The 13,323-nt window shown below is 47.6% G+C and overlaps 1 protein-coding gene across 1 annotated transcript in view; it reads left to right on the forward strand.

Moving 5' to 3' along the window:
• Window positions 1-13,323, forward strand: part of ELL (elongation factor RNA polymerase II) — a 27,949-nt gene that overhangs the window by 9,273 nt on the left and 5,353 nt on the right. Inside the window, exons 5-8 of the mRNA XM_009995072.1 lie at window positions 1,429-1,682; window positions 4,686-4,810; window positions 7,868-7,961; window positions 10,958-11,462. Coding sequence (XP_009993374.1) covers window positions 1,429-1,682; window positions 4,686-4,810; window positions 7,868-7,961; window positions 10,958-11,462 — 978 coding nt within the window. The remainder of the gene's footprint in view (window positions 1-1,428; window positions 1,683-4,685; window positions 4,811-7,867; window positions 7,962-10,957; window positions 11,463-13,323) is intronic.

A 13,323-nucleotide genomic window follows, 5' to 3' on the forward strand; every position in this document is an offset into this window, starting at 1 on the left:
TGCACATTTTGGCTCCAGCCTGCAGTGGGAACGTCCCCATGTGTTTCTGCTGTTCATGACCTGGCAGGAGTTAAGGGAGTTCTAGAAAGCTGACAAATCTTTTCTTGTCCCAGTTCTGGAAATGAAGTCCAGTTGACCTCTGAATTGGGGGATGTTTAACATGTGAATAGTTTGTTTTCCTCCCTCTCATCTTCACTCAGGCCTGCCAATGTTGGGTTGTACTTGCCTTGCATCAGCGTGGTGCGTAATAAAGAGCCAGGAAACGGGCTCAGTTATGCAATCTACATTTCAGTAAAGCAAACACTGCAGACAATCACCAGTATCTTCAGATGAGTCAGTTGAAAACACTGCTTCCTAGCAGTGGAGAATTGCCATGCTGACATAAACCTCCAGAATTCTTACAGTAAATGCTGGATGTTTCTTGTCCCAGTGAAGGTCACTTGCTTGGTGTTATTGATTGTATCTCTGTGTTTTAGACCTTGGAACCTACACATTTGCTTTTTCAATTGGCTGGTTTTGTCTTTGGTAGCAGGAACCTGCCTTGGTGACCTGTGTCTGGATTAAAAAATAGTGAAATTACTTGATTTGCACTTTAGTAGTAATGGGGGGGGTTGCCTGAGGGTTGTAGTTAGAGCTGATTTTCAACAGGAATGGGAAAAATGAATTCTTGTCTAATGCTGTCAGAAACCAAGAAACACTTCTGGGATAGAGGTGAGGAAGCTGCCTCCAGGAGCCCAAGATGAACTTCAGAGACAGCTCCATGTTCTCACACACGCATCAGTGCCATCAGAGGGTGAAGCAGTCACTGTCACTGCAGTGTAGGAGGCCTTATCCCATTAGACAGCCCACTAATGAATAGGCTGATGTATCAGTGTGAGACCCCATTCATGGGGCTGTGTTTGGTGGGGGGAAGGGAGGTGGACCCAGCCCCATAAAGTTCCTATTGTTCTGAAAGCAGAAACATCTGCTGGAGTAGCTGTTTTTGCTGAGCTCAGCAGCAGGGAGCCACTCGTTGACCAGTTCTGGTCTTTCCCCTCCATATTTCGACTCCTCTACATAATAATGCAGAATTTTCTTCTCATAGGGAGGGGAAAAAAATGGTTAGATGAGCTGTGGGGATACGTGCACTTGGGATAAATGAAAAGCTGGCAAACAAAGAGAGCTTTATGTAAGCTTGTGGCCAGTAATGCTCAGGTTTCCAGAGCTTGGTGTTGCTGTTCACTTGTTACAAGCTTGTCAGGAATCATAAAACTCAGGGGCCGGTGGTTGCGGCAGCGCCTCAGAACGGATGGGCTGTGCTGGTTGTGTCTGTCCTTCACTGTCATCTTCTGGCACTTCAGGGGGTGTAACGAGCTCCGTGTAGATGGTGACAGACCACTGGCCTTTGCAAGGGGACTGCTGCAGTTCACTGTTCTCATCTCATTTTAGGCAAAAAGGTTCAGGTGCGTAAACCTGCACCAGGAGCTTCCGATGCTGTTCCCTCCAGGAAGCGCCCAACGCCAGTCAACCTTGCCAGTGCAATAAAGAGAGGCAATAGTGCCATTTCTCAGAGACCCTTCAAGGATAGGGTTGTGCACTTACTGGCACTAAAGCCTTATAAGAAACCTGAACTTATTCTCAGATTGCAGAAGGATGGACTTTCTCAGCAGGACAAGGATTTGCTGGACAACCTTCTGCAACAGGTTTGTACTCTTGATGGAGGCAACGATGAGGTAAAGGGAAGTGTCTCCTTGGAAGGGTGGTGCCTTCTGAACCTAACCTGTGTCTCTCCAAGCTGCAGCTGGATGTTTCTCTGAAGGCTATGTCCAAAAGCAGTTTGTAGTTACTGGATTGCTAGAGATGGTAGGAGCCTCATGTGTGTTTATGACCTGGTTTAGGTGTTTGCAACTAAGGTGAATGACTCTGGTTCACCAGATCAGTCGCTTAAGATGAACACTTGTGGTTGGCCACAGGGAGGATCATCTAACAGAGATCTACAAGCTGTTTGTTTTGCTATAACCTATAAATCTCTATATTTTCAATAAATGGATGTAAAGCAACACATTAGGTGTTGATACATGTCGTGTTTCCTACGTGAAGGAAAAAACATGCCCCTCTCTCCCCTAAGCTTTACATCTTCCCATTGCCCAGGCCCATCCCTTCCTGCTAAGCAGTGCAACTGGTGAGGTGTGAGGATCATGCAGCTCCTTGCAAAGCTTATTACTGGTGTGTCAAGTGTGAAAGCTCCCTCCAAGGTGAATCAGTTCTTAACACTTTCAGTCCTGTCAAAGGTGCCATTTTAGGAATTGCAGTAAATATCTTTATTGGTCTCTCAATGCAGAACACACCAGGGGTATTTATTTAAATGCAGCAGCTGCCCTGTCCTGTGCTGGAAATTGGGTTTTTCCCTCCTTTGTGTAGCAGAGGAGTGTGAGGCAGTGAGGAGTTAGTTTGCCCAAGGGCACAGGGCAGGTCATACTGAAAATAGAGTTCTTACTGGCACAACTTGCTCCTTCCCTAGATTTTAATCCTGTAGCCCTTAATTTTCCAGCAGTGCTGGAATCCTTTGGATGATAGAAATATGTTTTATACTAGAAATGACTCTGATCACCACCTTTTATCCATGTTCTCCTGTTTGGCACTGACCACAGTGTCAGCCTGATGGGGCTAAATGCTGATTTGGCTGTAAATGTATTGCTTGTAAAACTTAATCTCCTTTCAGCACTACCAGGGCTCCCATCCACCAGCAGACACAGATAAGCTAAAAATTACAGGCTGCATTAAAGCTACACGTCTAAATACGTCGAGGTGTGGGGTTCATTGTGCTCTTGCATCTCTTCTTAGGACTCTGTGTTCCTGCTGGCCTTTTTGCCTCATTTTGCAAGGTTTCTATTTTTGGGAGGCCTGGGGTGGAGCTTGTGGAGTCCCACACCAGCAAAACAAGGAGGTAGCAGCTCTCAGCCTCTGTGCAGAGTAAATCCTGAGATGTTGTTCTGCCTGGGCTCCAAGCCTTGCTGAGCAGTGTCCTCCACCATAGGAATAGGCAGTAACCAGAGAGATTCCCAGGGAGGTTTGGTACTTTTTTTTTTTTTTTGAAAGAGAACCTGGCTTTGCTTTTGTCTCTTGGGCATGTTTACTGGGATATCTAAATGTAAAACACAGCTCAAATTCTTCTTGTATTTTGGCTCAGGGTTTTGGAAAGCTGACAGAACTGAAAGGAAAAACAAAGTGTTTGTCATGTAAACTGATAACTCTGCTTTTCATTTTTTGCTTATCAGGAGAGCTTTGCTGTGGTAGTGCTGCAGCTTTTTTGCTTCTGAATTCATAGATTTGTGCTTCTCAGTCATGGTCTCCCTAAAGCAAAAGCAGAGGAATTAACAGCACCTTCAGTTAATTCAAGCCTTTCCATTCCTTCTACTTGCTTTTCTGAGGCTCTTGCTGCTGTGTGGGTAATGGGAGCTGGTGAGCACAGCCACCTCCTGGAGGAGGGAGTGATGGAGAACACTAATCCTTAAGCAGATGCACAGTATTTCCACTGACTGACTAAAACATCTTCCAGTTTCAAGTGCAAAACAGTCTCCAGACTGGGGGGCTGAAGCAGTGACTGTGGGACATGCTCCTGGCTTAGCCAGTTGGTCAGCCTGGCTGTGGGCACAGCACTTGCCATCCCCATGTCCCTTTTATGAAACACATTTGAGGCTTTATTTTCTTTCTAAACTCACAGGGCTCTACCATCACTTAAGAAAGTTCACTAAGTATCTGTGAAAGCTTAACTGGGGCCATTTGGTTTGTGCTGATGTTGTGTTTTTCAGATGTGTAACCAGCAGCAAGAAGTGAAATGTTCAGGCCAGCTGTGGAAAGCCTGAGTGCAGCAGGAGAACTCTTAGCAAGTTGTTTCCATTCTGCTACAATTCTGCTGGTCCCAGAAGTGTTTCCTATCCATGCAGGCACCATGCAGAGTTTTGTGGGGAAGCCACACAGGACAGAATTGTACAAAATGCCAGGAAGCTGCTGATGCAGGTGTCCCAGGGGAACCTCAGCACCTGATCTGGGTGTGATGTTGTGTTGTAAAACCCTGGGTTATAAGCTGGTAACCACAGGTTTGGTTCCTGCCCTGGAGCAGTCCTAGGAAAAATTCTCCACAAAATCCAGCAGATTATTGTAGTGCATTGAGCTGTGGAGCAGGACCTGTGAGCTCCTGATGTATCAACCAAGGTGTTCTCCTCACAGCTCCTTGAAAAAGGAGCTCTCTGTCCCCTCTTTTACTGGCTTATTAGTGAGAACTTATCTCCTGGCAATTGTTAACCAATCTATGGCCCCAGGAACATCTCCAGCAGCTCATAAAGGCAGGTTGCAGCTATCAGACAGGTGTGATAAGTGAACTGCCTGTTCCCATTAGGGTTTATTTCCAGGAATTTCCATAAGCACCATTCCAGGCTATCCAAGCTGAGCAGTCTGTTCAGGACTCATTCCCCAGTAAACTGGATGTGCCTTGGGAACTGACAATAAACTCTTGCCATGAGAAGGCCAAAGGAAAGGCACAGATTGATTAAACAGCTAAATAATGAGGAAATTAGGTATAGATCCTCTCTTTGTTCTCTGCCACTAGGTCTGCTGAGATTCTTGCCTGCATCTTTGATCTCTTTTGTTAGGACGAGTGAGAAGATTAAATCCTAACAGTGTCTTGCAAATTATTTTTCTTTCAGGTGGCAAATTTGAGTGCCAAGGACAGCACTTTCACACTGAAAGATTGTGTATACAAAGAAGTGCAGAAGGACTGGCCTGGCTACTCAGAAGGAGACCAGCAGTTGCTGAAGAGGATACTTGTTCGGTAATTAATTATTCCATCTTCTCTAATATCATCTGGAGCTTGGAAATACTGGGCCAGGTCAGTTGCTATAAATCAGGGTAACCAAAGTCAGTAGAACTATGGTAAGCTGAGTGTTTGGTTTCTTTTAACAGAAAAAAGCTGACTAAACTTGAGTATCAGAGTGGAGGCAGATCCTCCTAAGTTGCCTTCAAATCATTAGAGTATCATGGGATGGTTTGGGCTGGAAGGGACCTTAAAGATCCAAGTTCCAACCCCCCTGCATGGGCAGGGACACCTCCCACCATTCCAGGTTGCTCCAAGCCCCATCCAACCTGCCCTTCAACACTGCCAGGGATGGGGCAGCCACAGCTTCCCTGGGCAACCTGGGCCAGGCTCTCACCACCCTCACAGCAAAGAATTTCTTAATATAATTATCCTAAAAGCTAGGGGGGCAAAGCTGGATGGGGAGCAAAAGTTAGTTAAAAAGTGAATGGTGGTTTAAAATCCTGGGAGATGAATGGATGAAGGGAATTGTGTCCAGCTCAGCTCTCCATGGAAACTCTCCTTTCCCTTTTCCCATATCTATTCCTCCATGGCTTCCCATGCAGGCTGCTGTGTCTGAAGGCAAGGAGAGATGTTTCCTTGTAGACACATGCCCAGCCTCTCTGAGCCCTGTCCCTCTGGATGTTTCTCTTGAGCTGTTGCTCCAGAGACTTGGCTGCTAAATTTCCGCAGCATTATTTGGGTGTTTGTTGACTCTGCTTTTCTGGTGTTGGAAATTCTGGTGGTGATACAGTTGCCCTGCAAGATTTAAGTAGAAGATTGAAATGAATTGATTGAAGAAAAGGATGGGTGAAAAAGAAGTGAGTTCTGAAGAGATAAGTCCCCTAAAATATGTGCTGGTTGTCCACACAGTGCAATCCTCACTGTCCAGTTTTCGTGTTCTTGCCTGAAAATAGCCTTAAACAGTTAGTTGAGGTGATTTTCTCTCCTCAGTTGCAGAAGATACTATTTTTTTCCTCTACAGACATTTTTCCTTAGGTGAAGCCTCCAAGCTTGGAAGCTTTTGGCTGGCAGGCAGCAGGGAAATAAAACATCTCCCAGGTTCCTAAAGGAGAAACCTGCTCTGAGTGTTTATATTTCCCTCTCTGGGTTTGCAGAGTATTCATGCTGACTTGGTACAGATTTTGTAACAAGATAGAGATTTTGCTTGACTTGTTTTTTGGGGTTTATTCTCTTGGTTAAGATCAAGCAGAACATGCTCTGGTTGAGCAGTTCCCATGATTTGAAAGCCCAGTTGGCTTGGAGAGAAGATGTGGTTAAACCAACAGAAACTTGCACTTTTAGAGTGCTTTGGCCTGCTAAAGAAAAAAAATCAACACTCCTTTAAATGGCCTTGATGCTGAATTATAATTGAATGGAAAAATACAACTGCCATGCAGCCTTCATGGCTTTTAAAAAATAAAGGGAATTTTTCCCTGTAGAAACCATGTTTACTGCTTTTTCTAGAATTGTGGCAATTCAGTGATGTGAAGGTCTAAAAATAGACCTTGGAAAGGATGCATTCAGCTGCACAAACAAAGACCTGCTCAGCCAGTGCAGGTAACGAGGCTACAAAATGGGGGAGATAAAAAGAAAAAACAACCCAAACATGTAGGGGTTGAAGAGAGTAGAAAAACTACCCAGCAAAAGGGCAGAGGCAGCAGACGTAGGGTTTACGTTGGCTGTGGTTGCCTGGATCCAGCCAATTGTTCCACGTCCTCAGTTTTCAGGTCCAGTTGCCCCTGGATGGTTCATCAACTGCAATAATTAGCACATCTGCAGATATCCAAGCTGTGTCCAACAGTGCCCATGTTAAGCAACGTGAGGAAGAAGGAGCTGGATTGTGTCACTCCCTTCTCCCTCCAGTGCATGTTTTTCCACTTGTTACCAGAGCGGCTGAATCAAGAGCAGTTTCATTCACTTTCTTTAAATCCATAATTAGCATGTCAGGAGATGTGACAGGGTTGCTCAGTCTAGTCAGACAGCATCCAGAAAGCCACTTTCACTGCACTGGTTGTGGAGTATCAGTGTTCCCCTTCCTGCTTCCAGTCTCCAAGTGCTTCTCTGGAGTTGATCTGTGGCTGTTGAGATTGTTCTAAATAAAACAAAACAAAGCAGCATCTGAAGAATCATAGAATCGTGGAATGATTTGTGTTAGAAGGACCTTAAAAATAATCTAGATCCAACCCCTGCATGGGCAGGGACACCTCCCACCAGCCCAGGTTGCTCCAAGCCCCATCCAACCTGCCCTTCAACACTGCCAGGGATGGGGCAGCCACAGCTTCCCTGGGCAACCTGGGCCAGGCTCTCACCACCCTCACACTCCACAATTCCCTCCTCATGTCTCACCTCAATCTCCCTCTCCCAGTTTTCATCCATCCCCCCTTGTCCTCTCCCTCCCTGCCCTTGTCCCAAGTCCCTCCCCAGCTTTCCTGGAGCCCCTTCAAGCACTGGAAGCTGCTCTAAGGTCTCCCTGAAGCCTTCTCTTCTCCAGGCTGAACACCCCAACTCTCTCAGCCTGTCCTTTACACTTTAAATTCATCCTTTACACTTTGAAGTTCAATGCCAGTTTTTATTAAACTATATCTGGACCATTTTTCTAAGTTTCTTGTACAGCCTGTGTCACCAGCTCAAGAGAAAAGAGGTAAAACTGTCAGGAAATGTGTTCCATCCTGGGCAGGGAATCCTCTGGTGTGTCTGATAGCTCAACCTGCCTCCTCCCTCCCTGCCACAGCTCCAGCAGTGCCAGTCCAAGGTGTTACGTCCATTCACACAGAGTTACAAAAACCCTGAGAATGCAAGGAGGAGACAAGCAATCACCATCTGGTGTTGGTTGGTATTTTCCTGTGGTAGTTTCTTCCTAGATCTTGTCCGAGATGGAAGCTCTATCTGCCTGAATTAGCTATTTCCATGGCATCTTCACCAAGCAGAATTTGAGCCCACAAGAAAGGCACTTTGCTCTGCAGGAAGATTTGAAATACCATCTGTTGGCTTGTCAAGCCCAGGATTTAAACAGCCCAAAATTGTGTTTTTCAGGAAACTCTCTCAGACCCAGAACAGCGGTTTGCAAGGAGAAGCACCTTCCCTGAGCCCACCAAAAGACAACGTGAACTCCAGCTCTCCTCCTCAGGTGGGTGATCCTTCTCTAGGGGCGCTGGGCTTGGCCAGAACAGGACCAGGAACTGGCTCTGTGGGCTCTGGATGGAGTTGGGTGCTGGTTCTAGGCTGCAGGCTGAGCTGTGATCACCTGCTGCTGGAGCCTGGGAGGTCAAGAGGTTGTTGGGGTTGTTGGTGGGTTTTTTTCTCTTTTATTAAGTTCAGAGTCTAATTCTGGGTTTCCTCAGCATCTGTTTTTCCTCTGGATGTGGTTCAGTGACAGCCTATGGGGAGGAGCTCTGACAACATGGCTTAGGTTTAGTTTTAAGGGCTGAATTCTTTTCCTAGTTCCTACCTCCCTCTTGGAGCTCCTGGCAGAAGGATCTTGCGTTTTACTCATTACTAATAATTGACTGGAACGACGCAGTAATAAGTAGCTCCCAAACACAGTGGAGTTATTAAAAAAAAAACACTGACCTTTTGCAACCTAATTGCTGTGACAGATCAGGGGCAGGTTGGTCTGCTCTTGGCTTTGTGGAGCCTCTGGTACATGGAGCTGGGAGAGGTGCATCTGGGCTGTTCTTCCATGCTAATGAACTGCGAAGGAGCTGCCTTTGCGTGCGTGTTGAGCAGAGCCTGTCCCTGCTCTCCTCAGGATCTCAGCACAAACCTTTCTTGCTAGGGTTGTGAAATGCCAGCTCCCTTCTCTGCTGTGGGTCAGCCCAGACAAGTTGAGTATTTATTCTTCTCCTGCCAATGGAATGTGTAATGCCTACTTGTCTGGACAGACACGCTGGGGATTAGTGGCAAAGAATATTAACAGGTAAAGAAATTATGTGCTTTCTGGCAGTGAGAGGGAGGCAGTTCTTTATTGAGAACAAGAACTGTGCAACTTGTTTGCCAGGTAGCTAATTCCAAACCCTCTGCTGTGGGCATGTTGGTGGTGAATAACCAGAGATCTCCTTCGAGGTAGCTCAGAAAGGCCTGATGCTGTGAAGAGGCTGCTCTTGTGTTGTTCTTCACCTGATTCTGCAAAAATGTAGGTTGGGAAAATCACCTCTCAGGCTGTTTTGAAAGACACAAAGGTCTGAAGGGGGATGTTTCTGGTCTCTTGAGATGACCCTCTGGAAACTTAGGCTGGTTGGTTGGTTTGGGTCTGGAAAAGACAGATGAAACAGGGGCAGCTGAACAGGAAATATTTTTCCAGCAGTGCTTCTAACGTGGCCTGTGTCAGACAGCAAACCACAGGCAGCCTTTTATTTTAAGCAGTCATATTTTTTGATCCTCTATGGCTGTAGTTTCTATTTAGAGAAGGGATGCCTGCTAATGGTTGCAGTCCCAGCAGGGGCCTGGGATTTGGTAGTCTGGAATGCAGAATATTTTGGGAAAGTTGGGTTGTGGAATGAAGGTGAAGAACAAGGTGGGTCTGAGGAGCGGTGGCAGGGCGGGGATCGCGTGCGGGTGCCTCCTCACCACCCAGGAGGTGAGGTTGGAGCTGCTGGTTGTTGGCTTTGGAGAAGGGACAGTAAAAGGAGGCAGTTCTTAGAGCTGTCACCTCTTTGAGAGCTGCAGTCAAAGGTAACGGCCCCTCCCTTGGGGACATGGACACTGCTCCACGGGCCCGGATGTTGCGCAGCCGGTCGGACGTGCCAGCCTGGTCCCTGGAGCCCTGGCACTGCCAGCAGCTCCTCTTGGAGTTGCCTTGATGGGTGGAAAGGAGTCCTGCTGCTGAGCAGTGGCCTTGAGACCCCAGAGTCAGCAAGGAGAAACAGTAAGTGGGGGAAAAGGAGGGACTTAGGGGCACCCTGTCAGAGCATCCAGCATCCAGCCGTGCTGCTGCCAGGGAGCAAACTTTCCATGTGCAAACACATGTCCTGCCTGAGACAGAAAGAAAACAGTCAAATATCCAAAAGAAATACCCAGAACCATGGCTTGTTTTCCTCTGGGCACTAAATAATCTTCTCTCAGAGTTTCTGCAGCCCTGTGCTGCCAGGCAGGCACACACTGCTGGCTCTCCAAGGGAACTTTGGCTGGCTCAGGGTGGCCTGAGCCTGGCAGTGTTGGCCTGACTCTGCTTTGGGCTCTGCTGACTGACCCATGGGTTCCTCCACGGTGCAGCTCCCCAGCTAAGCCCCAGTCTGCAGGCAGACAGAGCTTCTACAAGCCCTGCCTGTGACTGTCCAGATGAGGCTGATGGGGACAGTTGGGAACCACTTCTCTCCCTATACTTCTTATTTAAGTTATGGTGGGGTTGGGTTATGGTCAGACTCGATGATCTTAAAGGTCTTTTCCAACTAGAATGATTCTGTGATTCAATAAAAGGCTATTCAGGTCGTGTTGGCCCATGTGATGTGGCTTTTACAGCTGCTACAAGTGTCCTCTTTTGCCTGAAATTCTGAGAACAGTTGACACCTCTTCTCATCTCTTCTGGGAAATGCCTCTTTCTTGAGAAGAGGAAGGAGTGGTGTTGTGAGGGTGAAGCTGGTGGCTACAGAGTTGGTAAAACCAGTTGGGAATAAAATGCAGAACTTGTGAGTCCCTCCCTGCTCCAGAGATCTGAGCACATTTGTCCTTCACAGGGACTTTGAGGTGCCCCAAATGTCCTGTCAGACCAGGACAGATGTTTTCATGGTTGTGTCTGTTCTCTGCTGGGACGGAGAGGGTGAAGGAGAGGAACTACTTCTAAAGGACTGGATTTGAAAGAGGATGCAAGGAGAGCAGGCTGGGTTGTACATGGAGGGTGTGGGAGATCAGTCATTGCTGATGTGATGGTGGGTTTCTCCAAGCTCTCCCACCAAGCCATGGGCTCCAGAGCAGCTGTTGAGATTGTGGGGGACTGATTTGGGATGGATCAGCTTTTGAAGGACCTGGTGGTCCTGGAGCCTGTGTCCAGGACCAGCCTCTGAGCTGGGACACTTGCTGGCAGCTCCTTTTCTGGGGATCTTGTTGCCTGGTCTTGCACCACCACCTAGTGGTAACAGCATCCGGTCCTCGACGCTTCAAGATGATTTTCTCCTTTTTCCTCCCCAGAAACGATCCCAGCCTCTGGAGTTCATTGATCCCCTGGCCAACAAAAAGCCCAGGATCTCACACTTGGCTCACAGAACTCAGCCCACGTTCAATGGGAAACTGAATTCTTCCAACGGGAAGGACATCCCTGCTCCCATCCCTGCCCTGCCACCGGCGCCGCAGGAGTCGGTGACCTCCACTTCCAGCCTCCCAGTGGTGCTGGAGCTGCCCAGGCCTCACGATCCCCTCTCAGATGTCAGCAACGACCTGACTCACAACGGCAGAGACTGTGAGAACCCGGAGCCAGCTGACAGACTGACCCACCCTTTGCCAACAGACTGTCCCCAGCCGAGCAAGCACAACTGCAGCTCGTACGTCAAAAGCAAGAAAAAATCCAAAAAGCACAAAGACAAGGAGAAGGAGAGGAAGGAGAAGAAGAACGAAGAGAAGTGCAAAGAGGAGAAGCAGGACTGTGAAGTAATAAAAAATGCTGACTTAGTTAGTGTGCCCCAGGAACAGGTCGCAGGTATGTATGGTCTGAGAGGTCCTCCTTGGGTTGAGGTGGTGTCTGTGTTTCTGCTCTCTACACCTGAGGAAGGAGGTGGTGTGTCCTCCTGCAGAGCCTGTGGTTAGCAAAATCCTATCACTCCCCCTGCCTCCACCCCAACAAATGCACTTCCTCTCAGGAGAGGATATCAGGTTTTTCCTGTTTAATCTTTGCTGCTGTTTGGAGCTGCCTCAGACCGTGTCATGTTTCTCCCTGTTAAATTAAAAGCTGTATTAATACGTGGGGATGAAAGGCAAGACATCAAGATCTGTTGGAGGGAGCAGTGCTGCTTGATGACTTGCAGGTCTTCTGCCTGTGTTGGGTATTGTGAGGACTCTGGTATTGATTTTTAACTCAGTAATGAAAAGTTAGTCACAAAAGCTTTTAATATTGGGTACAAAAGAAATTATAGATAAGTCCTGTGATAAGTGCTGGTAGAGCAGGATACAACCAGCTCCTTTAGGTTGCCTTTCCCCAAGCTCTCCCACCAAGCTGTGGGCTCCAGAGTGGGTTTGGGGTTTCTGGGGAACTGGCTTGGGATGGAGCAGCTTCTGTAGGACCTGGTGAAACCTTTCAGGCTGAAAGAGCTTCCCTGTGACTCTGAATTTATATTTCTGGGGACTAACACAACCATGAGCCTGTTACTGTTGGGAAGTGATGACACGTTCTCCATCAAACCAGTTTGTTTCTCAGTCATTTCTGCAGACTCTTAAAAGTTAGAGCAGGAAATATCTACTGGCTGATCCAATCCATTCCCTTGCCAGTGCCTGCAGCTTCCCTGGCTTCTGCTGTTTCCTTAGGCCTTCTTACAACTCCTGGAGTGCTGGGACTTCCCCTTCAGCTTCTGGGAACATCACAGTCCTGATGCCTTGTTAAATTTTTTTGTGCATTCATCTTGTTTTTCCTTTGCCCTGTTCCTACATTTTGAAAGAGAAGTTCCTCTTCGTGCTTGGTGGGTGAAAATCATCCAGTTTGGGATCAGAAAGGACAGTAACTTGAAAGGGAAGCTGATTTGTTGAATTCCTGGGAAAAAGAGCTTCACAGGGCGGGGGGATTAATACCATATTAGCTCTCACCTTCCCCACAGTCCCTCTAGCACCTACAAAACACATTTTGGTTGCTTACCAGTGTTTTTTTGGTGGCAGTTCTGATCATGGGTGGGCCTTCAGGACTCCTCAGATAGTTCTTCTACTTTGAACTTAATTTACTACTTTTGTCTGTGAAAGTTGTTTTTCCTCCCCCATGTACCTTGTGTCTCGAGTGGTCAGGGCTGGCCAGACAGACCTTCTCTCTCCGGTTTTGTCAGGATTCCCAAATGCCCCAGATTCTTTGTGAAGTTGCTGACCCTTTCTCACCTTTTCTGCTCTGCTCTCAGACCACTTTAATGACTGGCTCTGCTTTAATGAGCTGCTTTTGGTCCTGCTGCCCCGCTGATGTATGCGAGGTAACGACTCCGAGCTGGGCTTGGGAGTAATCATAAACAGGATGTGGTCAGTGGCTGCTTGGATCTCCTGCAGCCAGTTTTGCATCTGATTTGGGATCTTTTCCCTCTCTCCCTTGCTCCATGTGGATGGTGTGGGCCTAATCCTGCTCCTCTTGTGGGCAGCAAATGGCTGGCAGCCTTCCCTGAGGCCCCCCCAAGCCAGGGCCTGCAGGGACAGAGTTTCTCCTAGGAATTTTGTTGGTGGAGGGACCTTTGGGACCCTTTCAGCAGTCAGTAGGTGGCACTCACAGGCAAAAGAATCCTCCTTTGCTCCCTTTCTCCATGATCGTCCTTCCTTTTTGGCTGGTGGTCAGGTAAGGATGAAAGCAGAATTGTTAGCAAAGATCTGCAGCAGGA

The sequence above is a fragment of the Chaetura pelagica genome, unplaced genomic scaffold (genome assembly GCF_000747805.2).
Source record: "Chaetura pelagica isolate M959 unplaced genomic scaffold, ChaPel_1.0 scaffold463, whole genome shotgun sequence".
In the NCBI taxonomy this organism is placed as follows: Eukaryota; Metazoa; Chordata; class Aves; order Apodiformes; family Apodidae; genus Chaetura; species Chaetura pelagica.